The sequence below is a fragment of the Daphnia pulicaria genome, chromosome 8, assembly GCF_021234035.1.
Source record: "Daphnia pulicaria isolate SC F1-1A chromosome 8, SC_F0-13Bv2, whole genome shotgun sequence".
Classification (NCBI taxonomy): Eukaryota; Metazoa; Arthropoda; class Branchiopoda; order Diplostraca; family Daphniidae; genus Daphnia; species Daphnia pulicaria.
Window position 1 is genome coordinate 11,711,184 of NC_060920.1, and position 27,835 is coordinate 11,739,018.

At 41.5% G+C, this 27,835-nt stretch overlaps 2 protein-coding genes and 1 long non-coding RNA gene across 4 annotated transcripts; all 3 read right to left on the reverse strand.

Moving 5' to 3' along the window:
* Nucleotides 1-216: 216 nt before the first annotated feature.
* LOC124311696 lies at nucleotides 217-907 on the reverse strand. The gene is made up of 3 exons (XR_006910144.1): nucleotides 642-907; nucleotides 467-539; nucleotides 217-398 (listed from the first exon to the last, which is right to left on the reverse strand). It is a non-coding gene; the product is annotated as an uncharacterized LOC124311696 (long non-coding RNA).
* A 597-nt stretch (nucleotides 908-1,504) lies between these two features.
* On the reverse strand, nucleotides 1,505-5,729 carry LOC124310996. The gene is made up of 5 exons (XM_046775218.1): nucleotides 5,562-5,729; nucleotides 5,241-5,376; nucleotides 4,756-5,177; nucleotides 3,033-4,688; nucleotides 1,505-2,961 (listed from the first exon to the last, which is right to left on the reverse strand). The coding sequence occupies exons 4-5, from the start codon at nucleotides 4,084-4,086 to the stop codon at nucleotides 1,841-1,843; spliced, it is 2,175 nt and encodes a 724-aa protein (XP_046631174.1). The 5' UTR covers nucleotides 4,087-4,688; nucleotides 4,756-5,177; nucleotides 5,241-5,376; nucleotides 5,562-5,729; the 3' UTR covers nucleotides 1,505-1,840.
* A 579-nt stretch (nucleotides 5,730-6,308) lies between these two features.
* LOC124311092 (putative uncharacterized protein DDB_G0287457) lies at nucleotides 6,309-26,798 on the reverse strand. 2 transcript variants are annotated; one of them, XM_046775390.1, is made up of 5 exons: nucleotides 26,545-26,798; nucleotides 8,680-9,171; nucleotides 8,477-8,611; nucleotides 8,280-8,400; nucleotides 6,309-8,218 (listed from the first exon to the last, which is right to left on the reverse strand). In XM_046775390.1, the coding sequence occupies exons 2-5, from the start codon at nucleotides 9,130-9,132 to the stop codon at nucleotides 7,254-7,256; spliced, it is 1,674 nt and encodes a 557-aa protein (XP_046631346.1). In that variant the 5' UTR covers nucleotides 9,133-9,171; nucleotides 26,545-26,798; the 3' UTR covers nucleotides 6,309-7,253. The 2 variants fall into 2 exon arrangements, with proteins under 2 accessions (XP_046631346.1, XP_046631345.1); XM_046775389.1 differs by lacking the exon at nucleotides 26,545-26,798 and adding an exon at nucleotides 16,537-16,915.
* Between the last annotated feature and the right edge of the window lie 1,037 nt (nucleotides 26,799-27,835).

Genomic DNA, 27,835 nt, shown 5'->3' on the forward strand with positions numbered 1-27,835 from the left:
TTGCTTCTGCGTTGTATTTTCTTCTTCTTGGTCAAGGCGTTGCTGGTCTTGATTATCGCGTGCATGGTGGAGACGATCAACACACACAACACAGCTTCGCTGTCAAACCAAGAACACGAATCATTAGCAGAACTTTGACAAGAACACCATTTTTAGACAGGTGCACCATTAGGGATAGGCTTTGACAGGTTACCATTCAGAAATATCTACCTTGTCGGCGCTATAAACTAATTGCGCTAAAGTTGATTGCGTTCCTACTGCTCGAGTAAAACATTCAGAAAAATATAGCACATGTTGGTATGTGTCCTGCATCTTTTCAAGAGAATTATCTCATTAAGTTGATGCAATAAACCTGATGAAGATTACCCGTGGCCTTGATTATGTTCCCATAACTTTCTCTATGAAAGAAAATAAAATTTTTATGGCATCAAATAAAAGTTCAAAATTTTTTAAGGAAGAATAATACTTGTCTGTCAATGCATTATTTGTAGAAAACATGTTTAGAAAAAACAACTAGTGTCTACGCTGGGGTTAGTGGCCTACCTACATCAATAGAAACTCCAGATAATTACAATGAATATTAACTTAGAATGGAAATAGGTATTCACAAAATTGTGACTAAAAGCTGTATGGGTTTTTACCGTATTATCATGATGAAGCATTCAACAGAACGACGATTTTGAATGAAAGAATTGATGGTAGGCTACTCGTAGGCTAGTTGCCTTTCACGTTCCTTCCTTGGCTTCCTACACGTTATAATTAAGAAATATGAAAGGTGATCCAAAACTCATACAGAATAAATCACATCACAAACAAGTTGCACAGAAGTAAACTTGAATTCTTATGAATTCATCGGTAATTGTCATGGAAAAATAGGAAAATATTGGAAAACTTTACAACCACTCAACAATTCTCCATCACATGATAAACAACACATATTACATAACACATACGACAAGAACACATGTCATCTATTGGACACCTCTGACACTCCCAAGTCCCAACAAGCAAAAACGCAATTTGGTTTTGTGAGACACAACCGATGAACCGATGGGGGGAAAATATAAATTATGGTGGTTTTAATAGTTATAGCTTATTTACTCACAAAACTTACATCAGTTCGGGGTTGAGTTTGGTCCAAAAAACAAAGAGACTGGAGCACGGAATATGACTTAAAAATAAAACTCGACATTCGTTGTTTTTGTCGGCAGAACTCTCAGTTTTCCCTCAATAAATGGATACTTCCGTCACCTGGTGACAGAATTTTACCCACAGCGACAGATTCTTTCGTTGACTACGCCACTAACACCAAGACGTAAGACGTGATCCTAGCGGCAATGAATGCAGAAGCTCTTCGAATGACTAATCCAAAGGAAAAAGCTAGGCAACACTAGAATCACTGTTTTCCGTAATCTTCTCCGGTTCTTATTCTGTGAATCATAGTGAAATGTTAGTATGTTCAATATCCGGACTTAAGGTAAAGTTTCCACTGGTCTGACCGTCGTAGCGCCGCTGTGGCTGGATTGCTCGAGTACCTCAAATTGTGGTGCTGGTGTGAAGAAATTCACTAAATCTAAACGAAAAAGAACACAATTAAAAGATTAATAATAGTGGATGCACTGCAAATATTGCTTGACAAAATACAGCATTGGGAAAAATCCAAACGATCCAAGAAGTATCATATCAAATATAAGATCGTTTTCTTTTTCTTTATTTCTTCTGAATTAAGGAACTTGTTTGAAAATCAGCACAAGCAAAACAATGTTTATAAAAAAAAACTTTCAAAACGAAACTCAAGGAGAGCCGATTGTTCAAACACTCAGGGGGAGGGGAAAACGGACTAATTTTGAACGCTGTTCATCATCAAGTCAACCAACTCCTTAATCTTGTCCATTGTCTCATTTTCTGTGTTTGGAACGACACAACAAGCCTTATGCGTACTCCAATCGGCCTTTTGACAGTCAACTGTGCAATAATTCACAGCTTTGCATCTTGAACAACGCTTGAGTTTTGCACTCCTTCTCATGCATCGTGCACAAACACTCGGGTCACACAGGGGAATATTGTGCTCCTTCTTGAATGAATTAATTTTAATCTTTTCAGCTTTAACTTCTTCTCCATTTTCCTGGTACTGATTATCCAGATACAGTGGAGAGATAAATGACGCTAAGAAGGGACTGAACTTTCCCAATGGTACATTTTCTTCTTGCCATAAACTGGGCTTCATTTTAGCAGCATTCAAGCGAAGTACGTAACGAAGAAGAAGGGTTGCGTCTTCCGATGTAGTCCAAACAGGAAACGGTTGCCGATTCCTTCTCCCATTAAAGATGCGTTGATAATCTTCATGAAACTGCTTGGCCTGTAAATTTCCATTTGCGATCAATTTTTTTGCATAGTGATGATCTAACACAGTTATCACTATCATTGGGCTTCCCAATTGCGTCACTTTGACGGGAAGATGAACGCGAATGCTAAAGAGGGGGTTTTGTTGATCGTGAATGGTAGCAACATTGAGGAATTCTTGGCCAGGTTCGGAATTAACAAAAATAGAAGACGTGGCAATGCGGACAGTTCTTAAAGGTGGGAGATTCGAAAATTTTGACAGGTCATAAGCGGATTCCCAAGAAGAACGAATTGATTTCACGTCCATTGTACCGCTTATGTGGATCATAATTCGAAAAACAGGATCGTCTGGATTCGGTTCCTTCCACACGCTCAACTGGTCCACGTTCAATTTCGGTTTCTCATTGAAATGGCAAGGCCATGGCTCACGCAAAGCTTTCTTGAGCACTAGTCGGATAGAACGATCAGAACGACGCAGAGTAGCTTCGATGCATCCAACCAAGAAAGCATGAGGGAAACACATAGTAAACGGCTTCATTCCTTCCGGTTGAGTAAGACACAAAGTGACTCGGTGTCCAGCCTCACATGGAAGTTGCTGATCGGTGGAAATGCTTAAACCTGTCAAGAATCAAGTATAAACGTGTTAAGTGAGAAAATAAACAAAACGAAAATGTACTTTTGCCATTTACCTTTCGGATCTTCCTTGCTGTGAATGCTGATTTGGACTGTGTAATCATCCTCCGACTCTTGACAGTTAACAGCTTTCATGCATGGTTCTTTCAGAATCACATCGGATGGCGGTGGTGAGAATCGTTTGGTTGTAAAATTGGGGTTTTCAAATACCACTTGGCGGAAATCTTTAACGAAGCCAAGAAACATCAGCGAGAGGCCTGTTCCCAAATCAATGAGTACTCCGCAATGCGTGTTGTTCAATCCGTGATCACGTGGCAGAAGAAACGCAGCATACACGGAATTAAATGAACCGTCTGGATTCTTCGTGTAGTTAAGGAACAAATTGTCGATGTAATGAACGTCAGACATCATATCTGCCCAATTGAGAGGGAAGTAATTCTGCAGTTCGTTCAGTTTTTGTTTCTCACTTAACTGTGAAGACTGGACAGTTCGATGGATCTGTCTCTTTTTGTTTACATATTGTAAGCTGGGAACCAAAAGGATCCTGAGATTAGGAGATTTAAAGGTTTTGTTTTCGTTGAAAAGCCTCGTTAGGTCTGGAGAGAGAATTTGAGCGCTGGTCACGAGCGAGACTGGGCGGCGTTCAGCCCAGTCATTCAATGTTTTCTGAGCTAGAGAAAACTGACGAGGAAGTTTAGACTGGAAAAACTTCATCCGACGATCTCCTTCTTGCTTTCCAGTTTTTTCAGCTAGACGAGAGGCCACGAAATCTAAAGTCAGAGGAGTCAAGTATCTATCCAAGCAATATTTCTCCAGTGGCATTTTGTCCTCTGCTTCAATGAAATAACACATTTTCTCTAGGTTCTTCATGCAACGTTCCAAGGAAGGAGAAACGCCAAGTGAAACATTCTCAAATTGAGGAACTGGATGCCAATTTATAGTTGTCGGAGGATTTTCTCTTTCTTGTAGGATAGCGGAGCCTAACTCAATAGCGTCAGCCAATCGCAGCCCGTAAATGGTCGGCACCATGCTAATAGGTACGCAAAGTGACTCTTCAACGTATTTTGCCACAGTTAGCGAAGTCTTGCTCCAATCGGAACTTACGGTCATCAGCAGAGCATCCGGTGAATGAGTGTTTAGTAACTCTCTTCCTGACAAAATAACGTTGGCCAATCCGACATCATCTGCCAGAGTTGAGCAATCAATCACGTCAAATTTCAGAGTGGTTCCAGTGTGACAAATTTTGAGGTCTTCAGTCCATCGGAAATGGATTTGGACATTATTTTTGAATTTTTCGTAGTTCTTCACCAGCTTTTGAAGTGCTGTCTGACAGTAACGTGTGGCAACACACTCAACTGAATTAGTAGTTTCCAATTCATTTAATGAGAGTGGAAGATAACTGTCAAATGGACAAGAAGAACCGTCGATTCGCCAACAGAGTGTGTCCGGTTCGAGAAGCGTAGGATTAAGAGCTGACCTTTCGACAATTTTTTCCCAAACTGCAATTCCCGGATTCGAAGTAATGTTTGGTTTCCTGGACGAGTTTTCTTTTCAATGATGCCGGATACTCTTCGATATCCATGGCTGTTTCACGCAAGGACACTAATTCATCCAAATCTCCTGTATAGACTCTTCTCTTAAATCCAGGAAATTTCATCATTATAAAGTTACTCATGATATGTTCTTCTACCGTGCCAGTAAGGAATTGCACCCTAAAAAATATGGAGAAAACATTCTAATTCACAACTTTTAATAGATTTTTAATTAAATTACACCCACCTTTCTTTCAAAATTTTTTCAGACTTAGATGATTGAGTGAGGCTGCTAGTAAGCGATAAAAGCCAACCTTTCCATATACTTAGTAATTCATCAAGTTGGTAGCCTTCCATTGAGAAACAAAACTCAGAATGGAGATTATTTCTCTCAAACATCTCTAATAGCTCTTTGATGTCTGCTGTGAATCTATCCAGGGTTGATTTTGGCCATTGAAAATTGTACCACAGGTCCCACAAATAGCTTAAATCTTTCACATTCTCAACATTGAAACAATCTGAGGAGATCACTTTTAAAAGGAGGATGTTGCGGGCAAGTGAAACTGGACAAGAATGATTTAAATGAATCTGCCAAAAACCACTGTTGTTGATCTTGGATGATACTGTGCAGAGCACATTCTTTAAATCTTGGCAATTAAGGAAAAGGACCTGGAAAAGACAGAATAATTTTGAAACAAATGCAAACACTTGAGTTGATTGATGTCTAGTTACCCGAATTTGTTTACTCATAGATCCTTTAAAGTCTTGCAGGATATTTCTTGATTGTTTACCACCAAATGGAAAGTAAAGTGGGTTATTTTCCACCATACGTCTTCTGGCTGGAGAAATAAAAATCTCCATTTTCAACCTAAATAGATATTGTTAGTTATCTAAGATACATACTAATATTAATATAGTTATCATACTAATGTTAGTTATCTCAAATAACTAACATTAGTATTTTATTGGTGAAATATTAGTATTCATAGAACACATGGAAATGTTGAAACTACTATGCAATCAATTTGATACATCAGCAGTACCATGAGCTACCTTTAAACACGTGTCCTTTTCAGTGTGAACGACAAGTTTTACAAGAGTTGTAATGAATAACAGAATATCTAATATCTATTGAAAATTGTAAACGAAAGAACTAACAAGTAACAACCAAACTAAACTAATAAGCCAAAAACAGATCAGACACATGACACACAGCCAGAACAGAACAGAGCACAGGACACTCTCACAACGATGTCAGATTGCATGAAAGGAGTTTATCATCTCTTTATGTCGTATCACGTGTTCAACAGCTCTGGTATTCACGTTCACGAATCACGATACGATACGATAGAACGATACAAACTTAATTAATAATTAATTAATTAAATATAATTAAATAAATAATTATTCTGTTGCTCTTGGTATCAAATTTGGGATTAGGGCTGAGGGCTACTGGGTTGTTGTCGTCCGTCGTCCCATAGTTTAGTTCAAATTTTGCTCGGTCACTCGTCAGTTTAAATTAAATCTACGTCTTAATTCACTTATATAAATAACCTCACGATGTTTTAGGGATTAGGTTACCAATTTACTATTCACTGGGTAAGGCGGTAAAAAATAAAGGCACAGTATGAGTATGTAGAGCAATACAATATGAGCGTGTACCTAGGTCAGATACCACCTCTAAAAAAACCTTTCCTTTTTATTTATTTCAATAGATTTTCTTATTTAACAATAAAATAATTAGACCTGGTTTATGTGCAGCCAAGCATATCTAGAAAAACATGAAGAATAAGAGCGTAATAAGTGACAAAACCCCAGTGTTTGTATTGGTTCTTTTTTTCGTGAATCAAGGTTGGTGTACAATAAATTACAATACGTGTGCATCGGTGGGGGGCAGGAGGGGTGTGGCGCACAAAATTTTAGCGCTGCAACTGAATTTAAATCTGAGTGACAGACAAGTGACACAATAACGACAGTATAGACACATACACGACAACAAATCAAGGCCAGGGCTGTATTCAATCCAGAAATTTTCTCATAGTTTCGTACGTATATATCAACTCGCCACAAACAATTTTCCAACATTCGAAACGAGAAAAACTGTTCGCTGCCACGACAATTTCACGGACACATTGGAAGCCGTCGATTGGAACGGTGAATACACTCGGCGTGAGGAACATTAGAACCGTAACGAAAGGCCAAAAAAGGGCTTTCAAGACTTTTGCGCACAAAACATCCCCTCCACCGTTAAACACTTTGCCGAGTTCAGAAATTCTTAATCATTTTTATCACATGGTGCAACATAGTGAGGCTTATTCAAACGAACGAATTTAGCAAATGGAACAGTCTACAACGGATGGATTCCGTTTTTTCTTTTTTTTTTTTCTTTTTTTCTTTTTCTTCTTTCGGCTAAATAATTTTCCACTCACTTGCGTGAGTATTGTAGGTCAGGAGTATACAATGGAGGCTAACATTCAAATCATAGGTATCCTTGAGTATCAATATCAAAGAAATCACGAGGCCGGCAGGGCGCTAAAATGTACAAAAGTTATTACTGAAAAAAACAACAAAAAGATAAGGAGAGATCTCGTGAGTTTCATCAAGTTTGAAAGCGAATTCAAATTACGTACGCAAGAGACAAGTTGTTGGAATCGTATAATAAGTGTGAGATTGGTGTTGGAGGGAACGAGCGAATTTAAAAAAAAAAATAATTTTGTCAAGTGATTATAAAAGCGGGAGATCGTGTCAAACTTGACCGGTTTGGTGCCGATCCATCGGCACAGTCAAGCGAAGCGGAGGACTGGATCCGCCATCATCCGCATCTTTTTCCGCTTTGTGATCATCCGTCTCCAGGTCGGAAATGGCCGATTTTTTGGCTCGGTGATGTTTACTCGGAGATTTGACCGATTTCCTCAACAGTCCCTGATGTTGTTCGACGACCGCCCGGTGGTGATGTTTATTGGCTCCCGCTGCCGCACCTGTGGCCGCTTGCAGTAGACCTGCTCCTAACCCCATAGGCATGGGGAAGGAGAAGTCGCAAAAGTAGCTCAGGTAAGGGTTGACACCTCCGAAACCGCCCAATCCGGCCGCGTGAGCCAATCCGGCCATTCCGAGCGCTTCCATTTCGTTGAGGCGATGCTGCGGCTGCGGATAAACGCCCGCCAAATTCAAAGGCCCCGGGATGGCGGGTCCGTTGTTCTTAGAGACTTTAACGTCGTTGTTGTTGTTGTTGTGATTCTTGTGATTGTGGTTGTTCATGTTGTTGTTGTTGTTGTTATTGTTGTTGACGTTTTTAGTGCCGGCAGTCGGGCTGGGCGTGGCCGGAACGCTTTTAGTCCCACCATTTTCTTTCGTTGGTTTAGTTTTCGGGTTGTTGCTGTTGTTGCTGCCGGTCGGGGAACCTGCGGCTGCGGCCGCCGCTGCAGCAGCCGCCGCCGCCAACTTGTACGAGCCCCTGGTGGAAGCGGCCAGGGCCATGGCTTCGCCTTCCAGCGTCTCTTTGCGCAGCGTGTCCAGCTTGAGCGACTTGCCGTACTTGCCGCGGACGTACATCAACAGGCTGTTGTAAGGGATGCCAAAGACCCTAGACGCTTGCGACGTCGTCATCTTCCGGTTCCAGACGTGGTTCAACGCTTCCGTCAAGTCACCGTTGGTCCAGGCGCGAGGTGGGCCGCCACGGGGTGCGCTGTGCTGGCCTTTGCGTCGATCAGCTATTTTAGAATGTAAATAAAAATTAGTTCCGGTTACGTGATTCTATTTTTAAATTCTTACATTGGTGAATTGGCGTCATTGAGAGGATCGAATTGGATATCATCGGCGGAGTAGTCCTCGGTCCAGGCGTTCTGGATGGACCCGGAGAGAACAAACTGTTTCTCTCGGCCAAACTGAATTCCTGTTTCATTCAAAATTGAGAAATCGACGTTAATTAATTATAATTGTCTTCTTTTGAACAAGAAATCAAAACTTACGCTCTTGGCGCTGTCGCTATTGACGCTATCAGCTTTCAATGAAGGCACTGGCAACGGTGTGTCACTGCGATGGCTATCCTGATCGTTGCTATTCCGTCCCGACTGATTCTCCTCACTTTCTTGCCTGTCCATCTCCTGTAAATGTTCCAAATTCCAATTAAAACTCGGCCCGTTATTCGTCAAATCAAAATGTTCAAACTGACCAGCGATGGCGAAGATTTCTTGACGGAAAGATCTTCGGGCATGTCCTGAACGGGTGACGGAGTCGACCTGTAATTGCCGTGATGATCGGCGGCCGACGACGGCGGCGAAGACGAAGAATCGCCCGATCTCCTTCTGGGCCTGGCCTGTTTCCGGCGCGGAATGGGTGACGTCATTGGATGCGAATCGGCGTACATGTGATGATTGGTGTAGCCGTTGTGGTGATGATGATGAAGCGAGAGGAGAGACGGAACGGTGGGCGAAATGGCGTAACGGGCCAGTTTTAGGACGGGCGGCCTGTGATCGACGTCGTCGTCCTCATCGTCGTCGCAATGGCGATGGTGTCGCCGCTCAACATCCTCGTCGTCTTCCATGGCGGCCGAATTGATTCCTGGATACAAGTCGCGTTTGACGTAGACAACGCCGTCACTCGATCGGGTTTCGGTTGCGGCCATCTTTTTTTCGCTAGGCGGATCGGATGTCGGCACGACAATCTGCATAAAACATATCGAAAAAAATGTACTTCATTGGGTACAAAGGAACAGGATCGATTCCACGTGAATTTTCCAATATGCAAATCGCCCACAAAGTTCATCTTACAAATTTTAAAATTTTGGCGCTGGAAAAAAGAAAATTCAAAAATCAAGAAACATTTTCTGAATGAGCTTTCCCGGTAATATCTTTATGTTGTCCGTCCTGCAAATAAATAGATACAATCCATTGTGATTCATTATAGCATGTCTGCTACTGTGGTTCCCGTGAGGTTTTTTCATGTTATTGTATTATTATTATTACATCCCCCCTAGTCTATAAATACGGGAGTCTTTGCTGACGCATCCTCCTTTTTAGATTCCAACACCACAGACAGCGACGTCGTGGCCTATACAAGTGGCTGGGCACCAAAAAACGGAACTCTGGATATTAGTTAGTAAAATGTAAAAATGCAACCCAGTAGACGGTGCAAGCGACAGCAAGCGGTAGCCCGTGAAAATGAACTGAATAGCTCCTCCTGCACGGGATATTATAATATTATTCAACTCTGTACGTACGTACGTGTGTGTGCGGTGGACAATAAGAGTCTCGTATCTCGGTCCCGCGTACATATCTATAGAGTTAAACGAGCTACTACAACAAACACCAGGTCGTCCGTCATCATCATTTTCTTTTTTTCTTTATAATACCGCGTCCTCGGTTCTACCAGATTGAATCACAATTGAGTAAGCGACCGCTGCTGCAGAGACCGGGGCTGCCATCAGAGGAGGAATACAACAAAGCCCATGACTTTGCATTCTGGCTCGAACGTTCCGTTGCATCAAAAAAACGGAATCCTCCGACATAACAAAACGGTGGGGTGAAAGAAGAAGAAGGAGGAATAATGTTACATCTTTTCCAAGGAGGAGGAGAGACTGCTGTGTAACATTTACAACAATAACAACAAACAATCAAAAAAGAGAGAGAGAGAAAAGTTGGTTTTTTTTTCGACTCCCACCTTTTCTCTCTCTCTCTCACGCTCGCCTCCATATCGTTTTCACGCGCTCTTGCGCACCTCAAAAGATTATTTATCCACTAATAGCATCCCCCCCCTTCTAATTCGTCAAGGTGTTATGCAGTTAGCCTTTGCGACCGAGTACAACAATCCAGAGAAGCACATTCTCCTCCGTCAACTTGTTTTGTTTTTCTTTCTCGACTTGTAGTTGATAAAACAAATCACGCACCACTGGTCCAGATGAAATACATCAGTCGTTACTATATAGACTGTACACGTATTATATATATATAGTATAACCGGCGGGTCTCATGACACGATCAAAAAATGATTTCAGAAGGACAAGCGCGTATATAATAACAGAAAAAACATGACACGCTAGAGCGAGCTGCTCTCCTTAAATTCTATCCCGAGTCTATTCAAAAATAAAGGTCTACGAGGGAAATTGCTGCAAGACAATGGAGATAGGATAGGGAATAGAGACTGTGGCTGAAAGCAATTGAAATCATTTCTTTCACATACTGCTGGCTGGATGACTGGCTGGCTGGCTGATCGTTATTGCTAATAATAATGATGATAATGCGCAGGTAGTAGTAGTGTAGCGAGAGACACACATTAAGCCGAGTCATGCTCTGGGGCTATCAGTACCTAAATATCACATCCATAACAATGGCGTCATAGTTTTTGCCACTAGACTTCTTCTTCTTCACCTTTTTTTTTTATTATTCTATTCCATTGATGATTCTTCCTCCCTCTTATACAACAACAACACTTGTCTGCTCCATTGTGTGGTGCTCCCGGCTCCTGTTGGCGATGACGGGAAAAAGATGCAACAGACAATAAAGCGAGTAGCTGGAGGAAAGACAACAAAACGGAAATCCAGGAGCTCTTTTAATTCTCCTTCTTTTCAAAATAAAAGAAAAAGAAGCTAAGGTGATGTGGATTAAAATATTCGGTAATTTCAACGAGCGGGAAATTTGAAAAAATCAAAATTCAAAAACAAAAAAAAACGACGGTTGGAGAATTCGACCTTGTGGAAATGCGAGAAGTCCCATCGTTTCTCCATTTTCATTAGGAAGTCTGTCTCCACAAACTATTTTTTTGGTGACAAACTCTCGCGCAGCAGTATAATATTATTTCAGCGCGCCCATCTTCTTCTTCTGGGCTGATGTGACACACATAGGGCGGGTTGTGTCAACAGAGCGCACGCCCTTAAACGCAGTTGGAAACAAAAAATTCTACCCCGGTCAGGTAAGCAGAGCCTCAACGGACACGTATGGTCCTCGAGCTACAGGTAACACAACAACCGACACAACAACACACAAGGTATAAGTAAGTAACGCGATACTCTCTCTCTCTCCGAAGACGATATGAAAACCTAGTCGAGTGAACACGTCAGACACGATCACGGCTTTATTTGAAGAAGATGAAAAATAAAAGGTCGGCCCGCACTCTTTTTTTTTTTCTTATTTTTATTTTTATTTATTATTTTTCTTGTAAACAACCGAATGGACGAAAGAGAAAACCTTCCAGACCGTGAAAAAATATTTTGTTGTCTACGTCACAGAGTGAATAAAAAAAAAATAAATAATAATAAAAGAAGGGGGGAGCAGCAGCAGAGATGGAGAAACGGCTGTGTACATGTAATCAGAGCGCTCCGCTTTCTCCGGCGCCGTCCGACACATGTCGCTCACGCATATAAATAATTTCTTCCCCCCTCTAAACCAAAAAATTTTAATTTTGTTTTTTGTTTTTTGTTTTCGGCCTTTTTATTCTTTTGGAAAATAAAAGGGGGTTATTTTTTTTTTTCCTCCCGCCTTTGAACCTTGCGGACGGACGGACACAGATGGGCGATCCGTTGTTCTCTTTTTCCCATTGTGCGGAGGTTCTCTTCACGGTGAATTTCAAATGTGGACGCAACAGCACGTTTAGCGACCTTGTTCTCTCCCTCTGTGTGTTCATTTAGAATTCGCAGAATCAACACAAAAACACAATTTTTCTTTACTGGCTGACAGTGTTGAGTCGTTTGTCCGAATATCCTACACCTCCCCCCACCCAAAATGGCTGGGCGTTTCCCATCGCTTTTATTTTGGCAGAGACAACATAAGAAAACAGGATCCTGTTGGTTCTTTAAGGAATAACTTTGAAAACATCACACGTAGTTTACACTTCTTCCAAAGTGACAAACTGGTCAACCAAAAACTTTTTAGAAAATCTCGGCTTTTAAAATTTGGTTTTTCGTAAAACCCATCGGATCCTATTGGGTTTTGTGCGTAATAATCCCCGAACCATTCGGTAAGATGAGCCATCGGTTTGGAATTACCTCCAGAAGAAAATGTGAAAAAAAGTCAGTAAAAGAAGATGGAAAAATGGAAGAAGAGAAGGGAATAAATAATAAACTGTTGGGCTGATTTTGGAAAACTAAACAACGAAATCGTGCTGATGGAAATCAGGTAACAAAAGACCCAACCCTCTCACTGGTGCATACAGATAAAAATAAGTAGATCAAAACCGAATAAGAAAAAAAATCTCAAAAAAGAATGTAGAACAATTTCCGAATTGTCTATTCAATCATGTTTTTTTTTAAAGCGTATTTGTTAAGCGGATCTTGATCCCAAAAATAAACCACCTTTCACCACCGGCCAATAAGAGTTGACAGAAAATACTATGTAGGCCGATTTTGGCCTTGTGTGTGTGTTTGACTTGACCTCGTCCCTAATCATTTGCCCAACAACTTCCGCAGAAGATCATGTTTTATAGGCCGGGGCTCGTGTGCTCAACACGGAAAACACATTCCTCTTTGATTGTATTTCAATAATGAGCTCTTCCTCTAGCTAAGACTAGTATTTTCTTATATAATATCTCATTATGTGAGTTGAAGGGGGGTTGCATATAAATCGGTCAAGGGGGGGAGAGAAAGGTTTCTAATTCCGTAGAGTGTATGTGCTCGCTCTAAATCTATCCATCCATCCATCCAGAGAAAGAGAGAATGAGAGACAAAGGCTGGAAAATAACAAAAAAATTATAAAAACACGAAATGGAACATGGCAGGATCCAGCAACCTCATAAATCGCACGGATGGTATATAGTACAGGTTATCTTTAGATACATATTCTCTCCGCCCACATCAACCCCCCTCTTATGCCCCTTAAATCCCCCCTCCTTTAAAGGTGAATTTTTTTGAATTACATCAACTCGCATGAAAGTCGCGAGCCAAATTCTCATTTCTAGAAAGAAAAAAGAAAAAAAGCGGTGAGGTTCTTCTTCTTCTCCTCCCCCCTCTTATTTTATGGGCTGGAAATAGAAGAAGAAAAAACCTCTGTGTATGTGTGTAAATTTCACATATTTCTCCGGCTCAAAAAATCTTTGAAAGGTATACACACACTATATATATAGAGCTCTGTAGTATACTACAACTACTACGGTATACTACGATTGCCCAGTGCAACAAGTGACCCCCCTCTTACTTCTTTACCTGTCTGTCTGTGCTTCATCTCCTCCTTTTTACCACCACCCCCCATTTGAACTACACCTCCCATTTGGAGGCAAGTTTCTGACTATTAAATCCCACACCAACGAGATGCGTGTGTGTACGATTTATTCTTGTAATATTTTTCCTTTCATATGACTAGGGTTCTCCCCCCCCCCCCCTTTCCATTTATTAAATTTTGTAATAACAACAATGATCCGGCCTATTACGTAATAAATAAATCAATTTGTAGACTTGACAAAAAAGATTTGTAAAATTTTCAAAATTTCGCGGAGAAATAAGACGAGTGATTTTTCGCGGGAAATTCAAACTGATGCCATGATACATCTCGTGAAATTCAAATAAATTTGTATGCCATCCATTTGGAAATTCTCTTTCTCCCTCAGAAAATAAGAAAGAAATAAATAAAAAAAAAAGAAAGTCTGGAGCGTGATAGATATATGGCCCCCCTCCTCCCCACACGCCCGCGCTCACAAACACATACTGAACCCCCCTCTACCACGAAAGAAGAAGAAGAAAAAAATATTTTTTTTCTAACCTTTTTCTGGTTAAAACTCTACCTGGAGCTTATTTAACCTTCCCTTCTATTCTTTGCGCAATTTTTACACCTCCCTCACAGGTAGTTTATACACACATACACGTATACACATACTATATATATATATATACACATACGTACGTGTGTAGATCGGTAAACCAGTCTGCGCAACACGCATCCCTCTCCACCCATCTAAATATAGGTAAAAAGCAAAGGGAGGGGGGGGGGGATAAGGTTAAGAGTCGACCCACTCTGCTCGACCATCATCGGATGGTATAGAATAATATATAAAAAAAGGCAACCCAAAAGGTACAACAGCTCTCAGGTATAAGAAGAAGAAGAAAAAAAGGTATATAAGAAAAGAAGATGACGTTATATGGAGATTTAAGACGTCACGCACACAATTCTCCGAGAGATGGTTCCTCTGTGATTCTACCACCACCAACCCCCTCCCAACACTCACCTTTACGTGCAACATCTTCCCCTTATGCGAAAAAAAAAAACCGAGTCATAAACCACCAAAAAACAGTTCGACTTGGTAATTTTTTTTCTTCTTCTCTCTTGGTTATATTATGAACAGCTTTCCCACTCTATGATTTCTCTTAACTAGAAACAGAACACCCCTCTAACATAATACAAAACAAAGGAACTTTTTTTGTTCCGATATGCCCCCCTCCACCTGTGGTTATTGCATCATATCGACAAGATAGAACAGGAAAAAAGTTTCCATCCAACTTGTCCATGTGAGACGCGATGTCGGCGGCTTCTTTTGACGAACCGCCGTTGGTCTCTAATAGTATCGATGTCAACGACCAATCAGCTCCAGTAATACGCCGCCGCCATTTTGGATTGAACCAAAAAAAAAAAAGTTGTTGTTAGTTAAAAATGTGACGAAATCTTCTCTTCATACCAAATGGCGGACATCTTTCATGTTCGGACTTGGCGATTTCACCTCATCATTTCCTGTCCCGTGCCGCCAAACCAGTTCATTTCGATTTTACCCCAACATTTAACCCGACAAAAGAGACCGACAGTTAAAATCCAACATCCGGTGTAAGAGCAAAAACCAAACCGCCAAAAATTTAAAAAAATCAAATCTGATCATGTCCATTTAAAAGAAGAGAAACAAATTGATCTCCGCTAACAAAATTAACAAATTCCCAGCGCGGTCTTTTTGAAAAAAGAAGCCCTTTTTAGAGATATGGACAAATCACGACGAGTCAGCACGTCGTTGCCTTTGCTCACGGTACACACATGTACATAGAGAAGGGGGGGGGGGGCATGAAAACGCCGGGGATGAAAACAAACTCCCCGAACTGCCAAAAAAAGAAGAAAAATAAAGAAGAAAAAGGAAAAGAAAAAAACTTGTTGTTGTTGAATCTACTGGGCTCTCTGGCTGGCTGTAGCCACCCCTGAGCTGCCGTCAGAGTGGACGCCCACTAGCGTGACTAGGGTGATCGTGTCTTAGACACGCAAACGCGCACGTCAAACTCCCGACTCACGAAATCAACGTCATAAAAAGAAAGAAGAAGAAGAAGAAGGACCTTGTGGCCCAAGCGGATGTGTCTGTGTGTACTCTAACGCATGTGTGTAAGGAACACAACACACACGCAGATGCACGCGGGCCGAGCCCTGTTTTTGGCCTTGTCTCTCTCTCTCTCTCTCCTCGACTTCATGTGTGGATTTTTCTTTCCATGTTTTGCTTTTGTTTTGTATTTTTTTAAAAAAGACGAAGTTTAATGTAATCTTTCGTGACGGAAAGATTGCGCCGGTGTTAACACACGCACGCCTAAACATCGCGCGCTCCGTGAAAAAAAAAGCTCCCCCCCCCCCCCCAACCAACCAAAAATACATACGTTCAAGTCAAACTGAATCAACCTTTCCCGACAGCGAACGCAGCGCCATATCGCAGAAAGAAGGAAACGTTTTTTCTCCTCCCGATGCGTCTATAGCGCGCGAGCGAGGTGATGGAGAGATCCATCACTCACGAAAGAAAAGAAATTAAAGGTGGTGGTGGTGGTGGTGTGGTCTTTATGGTAGCGCGTTTTGAGATGGGCGCGTGCCCTGATTAGCATTCGCCCGGACGGATCCCGGACGGCGCGCAACACGTTCGACGTCAATAATCATGACGGATTGAAAAAAAAAAAAGAAAAACGTAAAAGAGAGAGCCCCCACTTTGTTATACTGGCTGAAACTCCTCCTCTTTTTGTTGCCCCCCCGACCAACCCAACAGAGAAATATGATGGATGAGATTCAAAGACGCGCGCGGCGCGCGGAATAATAGTTGGTTGTTCAACAACACCAACACCAACAACACTGAAAATGTTTTCTTTTTATCGACTGACCTGCTGTTCCCCTTTTGATATAATGGCGTGGAGCTCCTTTCTAATTAACAGCTTCTCCACCGACGCCGATGACAGCGGAGCAAAACTACCGAAACCAAAACCAGTAGCCGATCCTTCTCCAATTTCACATCCAGCGATGACAAGTCGGAAGAGATTTCAACGCTCCAGCCACACAATTCTACAAACGTGTCAGATAGAGAGATCAGTTCGATTGGTCCAACAAATAACACACTCGTCGAAGTAGTAGAGATCAACCACAATCAAATTCAAAATTGATTTTAAAACACCAATTCAAATAATATAACGACGGACCAAGACACACGTTCGACTCCGGCGAGAGACACTTGGCGAATGAACGGCACACACCGGTCGACACACGACGAGACTGTCGGGCTCTACTGTAGGGAAAATCCTTTTTTTTTATTTCTCCTTAAAGTCAAGAAGAAAAAATTTTGTTGGTTGTGGCCACCTCCTTTCTCTCTACGTACCCGACCAAGAGGACCAAGAAAGGTGAAAGGCGGAGCTTTGGACAAAAGGGGGAGGTGATTTCTTCCAACCCCCCCGCCTATTCCTCTCCCCCCCCTTTTTACTGATCGTGTGTGTGTGTGTTAGTCCATCATCGTCACAACAGACAAATATCTAAATGTACATAGATGGAACTCCATAGGGAAAACAAAAAGAGCCATTCGGAAAAATCATAAACAAGTCCGTCGTTAATGATGTCGTAACCTAAATGTTTGGGAAATGTGATGGTCGTTTTCTCTCGGAAGTGTCCCATTGGGTGATGAAGTTATTCCCGGTATTCAATCAACCCCCCCCCTACCCCCACCCTCGAAATATCTGGATGATATTTATAGAGAAATACTTGGTCGACGGTTGCGTAACGTGTCATAACCGATTTGAAATCGATTCTTTATTCTCATCGTGATGGAAGTTGACCTTGCCAGGAGAACATACATAACGAGACCTTCTTAATTGACGACTGTATAAAAACTCATAAAATAGCGCAATATACTATCAAAAACCCCCACCGAAAATAGCAAGTGGAACATGTTTCTAATGTACGAAATGACAAGATGGGCGCCAACGATGTTTATTTATACCATAGGTACGCGGGGTCGCATACACTCCAATCTTGACATTTCTTCTACGTCTTCCTTGTTTGTGCTCCCGGTCATATAAAATGAAAGAAGAAGAAGAGTACCGCTGTATAATAATCATCTCCCAACACACACACACACAAGTCTCTCTCTCTGCGTACAGGTAGAATCACAACCAACCCAAAATGGGGAAATTTTCGTGCGTGTTTCGTGGAATATAAAAATGACCCAGCGTGTCCTGGAAAGAAAATATAAAACAACCGAGCGAATCCCCTCGCGTTGAACTCCAGTCCAGGAACAATCAAAAAGAGACTAGACGGGAGGGAGGGGGACTATAGGCCGCCCTTAAGAAACAAACAGCACATATCCTCGTGAGTGAAAGGATGGTTATATAGTATAGTTTGATACCATAGGGTTTGGCGCCATTCGTCCGCCGCCGCCGCTGCCGCCGCCGCCGCCATGTGTGTTAGTAATGTTTGTGTGTGCAGCAGCAGCAGCACGCATGGCGGATGGATGGATACAATAACGCAGTCTAGTGTGTAATCATCAACCGACTTATAATGGGGGGACGCACGGGGGTTTGGCCCCGAAATCAGAGAGCCTAGGGACCCTGCAGCGCACACACAAACAACCGAAAATTGTCCGTGCTGAAGCTGCTGCTGGCCCGACAATTTGATCCGAATCCTGTCATCACACAAGAGAAACTCGCCCTCAAAAAATATATAAATCCAAAAAACTGGCATATGAGGGTAGTTGAACTGAAAAAGATGAGGCCGGTGTAATTCAGTTGCCCTGTATAGCAGCAGTAGAGATTCCGTGTTTTTGAAAGTTAGACCCCGCCAATAAATCAGTCCACACGTATATTATATGTGTGTAGTACTAGCAGTAGTAGTATACACGTGTGTATAGTAAATAATATTGACGAAAAGAAGTTGGCGGAGATGGTGGCCGGACCAAAAAATATGTCCGACTCTGTTGCCGGCTGATGCTGCCGGGTCGTATATTTACGGGGGCCTATTGTAAAGTGTGGAAGGATAGAACAAACCAAATATAGTAGATGGGATAAATATAACACACACACAGCCTCTCTGCAAAGTGTCTAGTGTAGGCCTACACATGCACACATGTAGTAGTACTGCACGTATGCTTTTACGATGTGTCTCTTTGAAACTCGACTCGAAATATACACATACACAAAAACAGGGTCGTAAAAATATCCCCCTAGCCCAACAGTTCAGTATTTTTCGGGTGTTATGGGATTGGCTTTGCCATCCACCAAGTTCCTCCGGCGGATGAAACATTTTTTTTTCCGGCACCCAATAAAATAAAATCCACCAAAAAGTAACAACAGAAATTTGCCTTTCTCTTATTCTCTCCCCCCAAAAGAAAACGTGAAATATAATTTTAAAATAATTTTTTAAGATAAAAAATGTGGTGGCCTCTTTTTTTTTTTTTCTAACCGGCGGCCATGTGATTTACCTGTGAGCTTGGTTAACACACACACACACACACGGTAAAAAAAAGAAAGAAAAAGACACGCATCGCGTCTTTTGTCGCCGAGAGTCGTCCCGCCATCCCGGCCGAAACGATTAAAGTCCAATCGGAGTACAGCTTCTCTCTCTAGTCATCATCTTCTCACTACTCTACTAGTTGTCTACTAGATATATGTATACTATATATCTTACTATATACTACGTGTGTACGTTGTTCTATTCCCCCTAAGTGTTATTTTCGGGGGAGCCGACGTAGTAGAGAGAGTCACGCATCTAATTAAATCCAATCATCGATATTATAATACCATTAGAGCAGCAAGAGAGACTGGCAGCGTCTATTCTTTTGGGGTTTTTCTTTCTCTCTAAAAATAATACCTGGAAGGGGGGGAGGAGGAGACGTGTCATCAACATACAGGTGCGATGCTGTGTGTACCTTGATTTTTTCCGCGACTCCACATATACACAAGTCCATCATCATCACCAGCAGCACAGAGCCCCCACAGACTCTTCTTCTTCTTCTTCTTCCATTTTTGTGCGTGTTTTCGAACGTGTGTGAGCGCCTATCATCATCATCATCCAACACACACACACAGACACACACACAAACATTTCCTAGGCACAAAAAGTCTAGTCGGAATCTGCTCCGTCACTTGACGTGACTCTCATTCGCCCTTATGGCTATCAAAATCCTCCACCGTATAGACTCTCTCTACACCGTGATGAGATATCAAAAGGAAAATGGACGAAGGAGAGGCCCCTTGTTGAGGAATAACACACGAGTTTCCATCCGAGAAAGAGCGCGCCGTGAGTGTGGATCAACAGCTCACGACGTTCCAGCTGTTGCTGGCGCTGGCTCTACCCCACTGTCTAATCATATCTTTTTCTCTTTTCTCTGCTCGCGTCGATCCCTCTCGGAGAATAAAGAATAAGAATAAAATAAAAACTCGCATCCGCATCTCTCGACGAGGAGGTTTTTGGGCTTGTTTGGATGAATCAAAATATTAAGAAGAAGAAGAAGAAGCGTGATCGGATGACCACGCACGATGGCCCGCGAACAGACTATTGTTTTGTATATTTTTCAAAAAGAAGAAGAAGAAGAAATGAAAAAAATAAACATGAGCGTGTGTGTGTGTGTGTGTGTATGTGTGTGGAATAATCGACTGTTTCGATCTTGTCAAAATTTGTGGGGGGAAAAAACCCTGGAAATAAAAAGGAACAAGCCGACATGAGCGGATGATATGCGGCTCCGATTGAAAAAAGAGACTCGGCGCATTCAGAAATGTTCTTATTCCTTTTTGTTGTTTCGATGGGGAAAAAGATTAAAAAAACAGGAAAATCAATACCGCCATCAGCAGCGTGATTATTCAAAAAAAAGAAGACGATCGGTACTACACACAAGTCGCTTTTATTAGTTCACATCCCATCCGACCGGAATATTTCCGAGAAAAAGGAAAGAAAAAGATGTTTCGAGAACTTTTTGACGGCTTCCGTAACAACAGCATCGTTATGAGGACATTATGTGAGCCAGATACTGTACACACAAGTCCTTTTTTCACGGTAAAAAGGATAGAGAAGAGTTTCAAATTTCTTCAAATCTCTTCCAAGGGCCCACACACACACACACACACACACCCAAGGACTTTTATGAATAATTTGAAAAAGAGGAAACGGCCAGTTTATATTATTCGCTTCCATCATCATCGGCCATAGCCAAAGTTGTAGCCCATCAAATTCAAGAAAATAAATCCATTTTTTTTTTCTTTCTTTTTTCATTTTCACGCCAGGAAAAAAAAATAACACACCTTCCGGTCCGTCTCTCACTCTTTCATCCAAACACGCAATACACACACACACACACACACACGACTAGCCCAGCAACAACAACAGCAACAACAACAAAAAATGAAATTCAAAGAAAAAGAAAGAAAACCCTGATTTATTTATTTATGCGATGCGGATCGTACCAGAATAACAATAAACGAACGAATGAGTTTTTTTTTTTCTTTTCTTATTCTTTTGGGTATGTACACCCCGGCCCAAAAGGTGTGAAGTGCTGGCTCATGACTATTTTTTTTCTGAAGAAGAAAAAAAAAAGATGCTGTGTGTGTGTGTGTGCAAGTTCGTCTACACGCATCACGCACGGACGCCGAACGACTACCGTAGACCCTCATCAACCGCCATCTGTCGTCACTCACGTATCATCGATAAAAAGAAAAAGAAAATATCAATTCGAATCAAAAAGAAATTTCCAGCCGGAAGATTATAACCACAGCAAATTGAAACCAAGTGAGGAGTAACAAATTTAAAATCTGCCAAGTCACCATCACGTGACCAATCCACACTAGCTGCAACAACAAGACGGACAACACAATCAAAGACGAAAGATGGGATATAAAAAGGGGTTTCTATTTGGTACGTATACCATTTGTCACAATGACACAAGAGACTTGTTGATTGCTGGTAGCAACTTTGCTACTACCTAACTAATATAATCAATAGAATTGAAGAAAAATAACTTTTTGAAATGACAAATTTCTTTTGACAATAACCAGGTTCAAAGATTTCTTGCGCCGTTGTGAAGTGATTTCAACGCACGAATTGCTCGTACCCACCTCCCCGTGAGTTCCGCCACGCGTATCCTCCTCCTATAAGTGTGTGTATAGGTTCTACGACGTACCTGTCGTCGTCGTTTTTTCTTTTAACTGTCGAGGGCATTGTCATCGTTTGAAACCATCTTTTTTCTCTTATTCAAGATATCGCCTCCATAGTTTTTCACACGATTACTCGGTAAAAATCGACTAACAAAGTTTTTTTGGGCTATACGGTTCAAGGGACGTCACGACACAATCCGAATCTTTGTCTTACGTGAAACCTTTTGATTGCGAAACTTTCCTACTTGATTGATGGAAATTCAATGGCTTTTTTTGAATGTTGGGAGACAATACGGAAGAAGCTTCATCGGTCACTTCCTAGTAGACTCGGAAACCCAGCCACCGGCCAAACCGCTTGTTCTCATTTTTATGTTCAATAATGCATTATACTGATGTAGTAGCGTACAATACCGTTTGTAAAAGAAGAGATTTGCTACCGCTCCTGCTGCTGCTGGCCTCTACTATGGAGTATCATAATAATAGGCAAAGAGAAATAAACAGTTTCATCTGGCTAGAAACCCGAGAAGCGCGCAGTTCAAAAACGGTTTTTGACCCCCTATAGGCCCAAGACATTGTTCTAATGGACTCTCCTTTCTGGTCTCTTTTGTCGGCGTTCATGTTTCTGTTGTTTGCACGACCGCATTGACAACGGCGTCCAATCATAACGAGCGACTATCACAAAATAACGGATGAGAGGGGGTAGGACAGACGCGTTTGTCACGAGAAAAAATGTTTCCAAACAACTTTCCAACGATAATGGGAAACATTTAGACGGTCGATCACTTCTATGTATACACGCGTATACACGTACTATGATTGTATGATTGTCGTGTGCATCGAAATTAGCTCAGACCGCAATCGATCTGCTGGGAACCGGAGAAAGAGCGGAACCAGCCGATTGAATAACGGGGGCTGTGATACGGATAAATATCTGCCGGGTCCATCTGCGGTCGTGATCCCACACCTACACCGCCTCTATTGTGTCCGCTTTTGCGTTGGCAATCTCCGAGAGATTTTTTCCTCAAAAGAAATTTGACATTTGTGGAGGAGAGTTAACAATGAGGCCACCGACACCGTGTACTGCTGCCTATACCCATCACGTAATAATTTGAATTTCTAGTATTAAGCGGGCGCGAGAGCGTGTCGAGCATCTCTCTCTCTTTTTCCGCGCGAGATGTAGAATTAAAAAAAATAAACTGGGAGAGATAGCAACCGTCAATTCATCGGCATCAGCCAAGCATGTAACACATTCACCTGTTATGTTTTTCGTCTAAAATGGAAAAATTCTCGTCTCTTTTTTTTTTTGTTTTGTTTTGTCGCCTTTTATCTTTTTCCGGGGGGGGGGGGGGGAGAGGAGGTTGTTGTCGAAAATCATTTCAATGGTACATGTATATAATACAGAAGGGGTTAGAGTTAGACAATAGACTAAGCTCTCAAGATGGCCGACGGGGCGGACGCGGACGAGTTGCTAGAGTGACTAATTGTTCCTCACTCTACATCACCATGTTCTCTCTCGATTCCTCCTCTTTTTTGATTATTTGTCGATGCATAGGAAAATGAGAAACACCAAGACCGACCGCAAGAGACTCAAGAGAGAGAGAGAGAGACCAATGGGGGGCCCCCCTTTTTTTCTTCTTTACACCCAACAAACACACGGAGTCAGCCTGCCGGAACTGGATCATCCATTCAACGTCCAAGACAATATGTACACGTTATATACGTTTTCTACTGTTGCAGCATAATAAAAGAGTCACAAATGTTTTTAAATGACGCCGAGGGAAATTAAACATAAAAGAGTGAGAGAGAGAGATTTCGAGAGATGATTTCAATGGCAAATCGAGTAGAAAATGAGGCAACTCATCAGCAGCAACAGCAGTGATGCAGTGGCAAGGATAAGAAAAAGAGAACCGTCACGTCCTCGATTCCCTTGTTATAATTATCGCTATACTACTTCTGCCGTATCAACTCATCGCTAATACACTTTAACACTAGGGACTATGAGATATCCGGGAATTTCTCTCTTTCAAATTTGGGAAAAACTCTCTTCTTCTTCTTTTGATCAGATTCCCCTCTCTCCTTCACGATCTTTCATTGTCCCGCTCAGTTCATTGGATGGAAATTTTCGGTTGAAATAAAAGAAGGGACCATTTCTCTATAGCGCTGGTAACCCCAATCACTCACAAAGAATCAATCAGCAGCTTTCGATATGACTGATAGTACATCTAATCAATTGTTTTATTACTGCTTTCAAATGCAATTTTTGGATTTGACGAAAAGAGACAATTATTGCCAAAACGCCAATTCTGTTTACAGAATAAAGGAAATCGTGGCTTGTGGAAAATGTTTCGTACAATCAATTTCCTGGTACATGAGGCAACAGATGTTTTGCCATCAATCATAATTTATCGCTCGACAGTTTCCGGTATTCAAAAATAATTAAAGTTACGTCACAACAACAGCAATTCCTTCAAACGTATAATCATCTAGCTCCATTGTATCATCTGACATTCTGATGAAATAATCAAGAAATTCAAAACGTACCCGATGGACTCTTTGTGTGTTTGCTCAACAAGTGTATCACATCGACATTTAAATAGTTGTTTGAACTCACCGGCGCAATGCGCCTGGTCCATGTTTTTGTTATCCGTCCCCCCCCCCCTCAAAGTCCTGAAGAATTTGCACACAGGTGGTCGATGCTGCTGCTGTCTATATATCGTCGTGATTTGAATTCCAGAGTCGTCGAGTACGTTCACACCAAATTCACGCCGAAGAAGAATGTCAAACAACAAATACTTGGTCTCTCTTTTTCAACAAGAATGGGAGAGAGAGATAGAGAAAATAGCGCGGCTATAGTCTACTAAGTTTTGAAGGAAATAAAAACCGGTGATGGCGACACGACGGTGACAAAGAACAAAGGTGAGAAAGATAAAAAGAAATGAAAGAATAAGAAGAAGAAGAAAAAAAATCGTTTTAGTTGATTGAATTTCCCTTAGAAACAAGTGAACCAAATAGGGAAATTTCCTTGAAAGAAAAGAATGTAGAAAACGTCCAGAAAAATAAAAAAGATTTCTCAAGTCGCCCGTATGACGGAATGAGAGCGAAGGATCTTTTATGTAATAACGTGATGATATAGATCGTCAGCAATGCGTCGCATCTTTAGAAACTGTAACAAAAACAAAAGAGGCGACGAAAATTTAAAAAAAAAAATCTTTTTCTCGACACCGGCCATAGCAGCGGACAAAATCGTGTCCCGCAAGATTGGCAATGCTCTATCTCACTTCCACCGAAAAAACATATTCATCCCGTGTGTATAATGGAAGCTCAGCACCTTTTGTACACCAGGTAAGGTGGTGGTGTGGTGTGGTGATAGGGAACTTCATGGTCGGCACACACCTGACAGTAGCGTGAAACATTTTCAGGTCCTTCAATCAAAAAAGTGGGGGGGAGGAGAAAAATAACAGAAAATTCCAGAGAAAAAAAGATAGCTAGCAGTTCCTGTTATCAAAGAAGAAGCAAGAAGTCCGGCAATGACCAGACACAATTTTGTGTTTTACATCGGAGCTCACCAGTGTGTGCGAGCACTCTGCGCTCCAATGAAAAACTTTTGTTCGAATTTTCTTTACAGTATGTTATGTCTAGTCAGTTACATTCTATTTAGATTCTATGCGCTCTCTCTCTCTTGTAGATATCGCCAGGTTCGACCGTATCGGAAGAATAGGAGGGACACTATAAAACATGGAAAACTCTCTCTCAAAGAATATTTGAAAGAAAAAATAAGTGATATGCTCCCGTGATTTCTCATTGTCTTGGAGTCTCTACTAGCACCTACAAGAATTTCATTCTATTCTAATAATGGAAAGAAAAAGAAAAAAAAGAGACGAGAAACGCCGATTGGTGCCGCTCTGCTTTTCTTCTTTCCGTCTTTTATTTGCGTTTTTAAATGTGTGTGACTGGTGTGAGAGAGAGAGACAAACCCCAAAAATAAAATAAAAACGACTTGGCATACTTGAGAAATCACGCACATTCCAACCGTTATTATAATGGTATTAGAAAAGATTTTGTTTCACAGGGGAGCCCTAGTTCAACTCTAGTGACACGCCGAATCATTTCGTTTTTCCCAAGCTCGTCAAAATGTTGTCACCAAAACACACACACATACACCTAAACCGTTCGTGGCCTTTTTTTTCCCTTCAAACGATTTGATGATGGCTTCCCACACGTGGTTGTGTCTACACATGAATAAATGCATACAATTCAAGTACAGAAAAGAAAAGAAAACGGCCGGGGATTAATTGAACCGCTAGGAGTCACGACCGAACTATACAGAGGCCGAGGGATTTGGGATAGAAATACAACAAACATCTATACACCGTTGGCGCTCACGACGATGATGTGTGAAAGAGAAAAATGGAGAAAAAAGAAAGAGAGAGACTCCGTCGGGGTTATAGAGAGGGAACCCTGTTTTGTATTCCGGCTCTCACACCAGGATCCACACACACGTACACATTCACAATAACCAGCAGCTAGCTAGCTTCGAGAAAAAAGAGAGAGAGACATGGCTATCAACATAACCGAGTCATGCTTGCTAATTTACGGTACCGCGACTGGCAGCAGCACATGGAAAAATCTAAAACTCGTGCCAGGCAGCAGCAGCGTACAAGTGTGAACGAATCATCATAGGGAATACATTAAACAAGTTGAAGGGAAAAATAACTCAGGTTCAAAGGCCGTGGCCACACATGGACTTTCTCGTTTTGTTCCTACCTGGTTCTGGTTCGGTGTCGTGTAATAAATCTTGTTGTTTTTCTTCTTCTTCGGCTTCCAACGGTCACCCAGCAGTTCAGTTAGTAACAGCGTGACAAGTGGGAGAATGTTTCCAGCACAATAATAATAACAGCAGCAACACTCTTGGGACACGAAAAGTAATGGGACGACCAGCGCGTGCCGACTCCGACACCTCGAATGACCTTTTTCATCTCATCGTTTTCCCTTTTGTTTTTTCTTTCTTTCCACTCCTCATTAGCATGCGTTGCTCCTCCAATCAAAATCTAGTGTCCGCCATTTTGGTTAAGGGAAGGGCGAGATAAATAAACAAACCCAAAAAACGCGTGTTTCAATAAATGGGGGTCATCTTTTGTAATTCATCATTGATATAATAATAAACCGATTAAAAAAAAATGGGAAAAAAGGTACACAAATATATAATGTATGTATAGTTTAAGTGTGTTTCTCTCCATTTTCCTGTCCATGTGGTGTGTGTGTGGGTGTGAGAGTGTGTGTTTCGAATAATGACACACACGACGTGAGAAATTGCATGCGCATATTTTAAAAAAGACCGAAACCCTCCCTTTAAGAGCAAATACACGCGCTCGTGCACAACATGCAAATGAGATAGGAAAAAAAAACTATTTTTTTTTCTCAACAACAAGAAAAAGAAGAAGGAAAATTGTAGAATGTAATGAGAAAAACTGAAAAATATACTAGGAAAAGAGTAGAAGAAGAGAAATGGAGGAATGTACAAATTTTGAGATGTGAATGCAAACCATGTGTTTTTTGTGTGTTCCCTGCTCGACTCACATTTTTTTTTTTTTTACGTAACGTCTTTTCAAAATGGACGACAACATCAACATGCCAAAGCGTCCTGTTGGATCGCAAGACACAACAAAAGAAAAAATTCCGGAACATCAATATCAACACAAATGTCGATAGAAACAAAAAAGATATTTGAGAAGAGAACAAAAAAGTGGGTTCATTGGGTGGGACAACAACTTATTGATGGTGTTTTGTCTTGCTTGCTGTGGTGTGTGTGTGTACAAATGATGATGGATCGGGGGATGGCTGAAATTGAACACAGGACTAGAGAGGGATGTGTAGACATTCAAATGTTTTTTTCATGATTCTGAAGAGATGGAGACAAAGAGTGTGTGTGTGTGTGGGGGGGGGGGGGGTTGGACTGCCTGGTGCTGGTCATGTTCTAAATGTTTCGATGTGATAATTATGTATATGATATTTTATGTTTTATATAGAGCTATATATGTATATATAGAAGACGGTG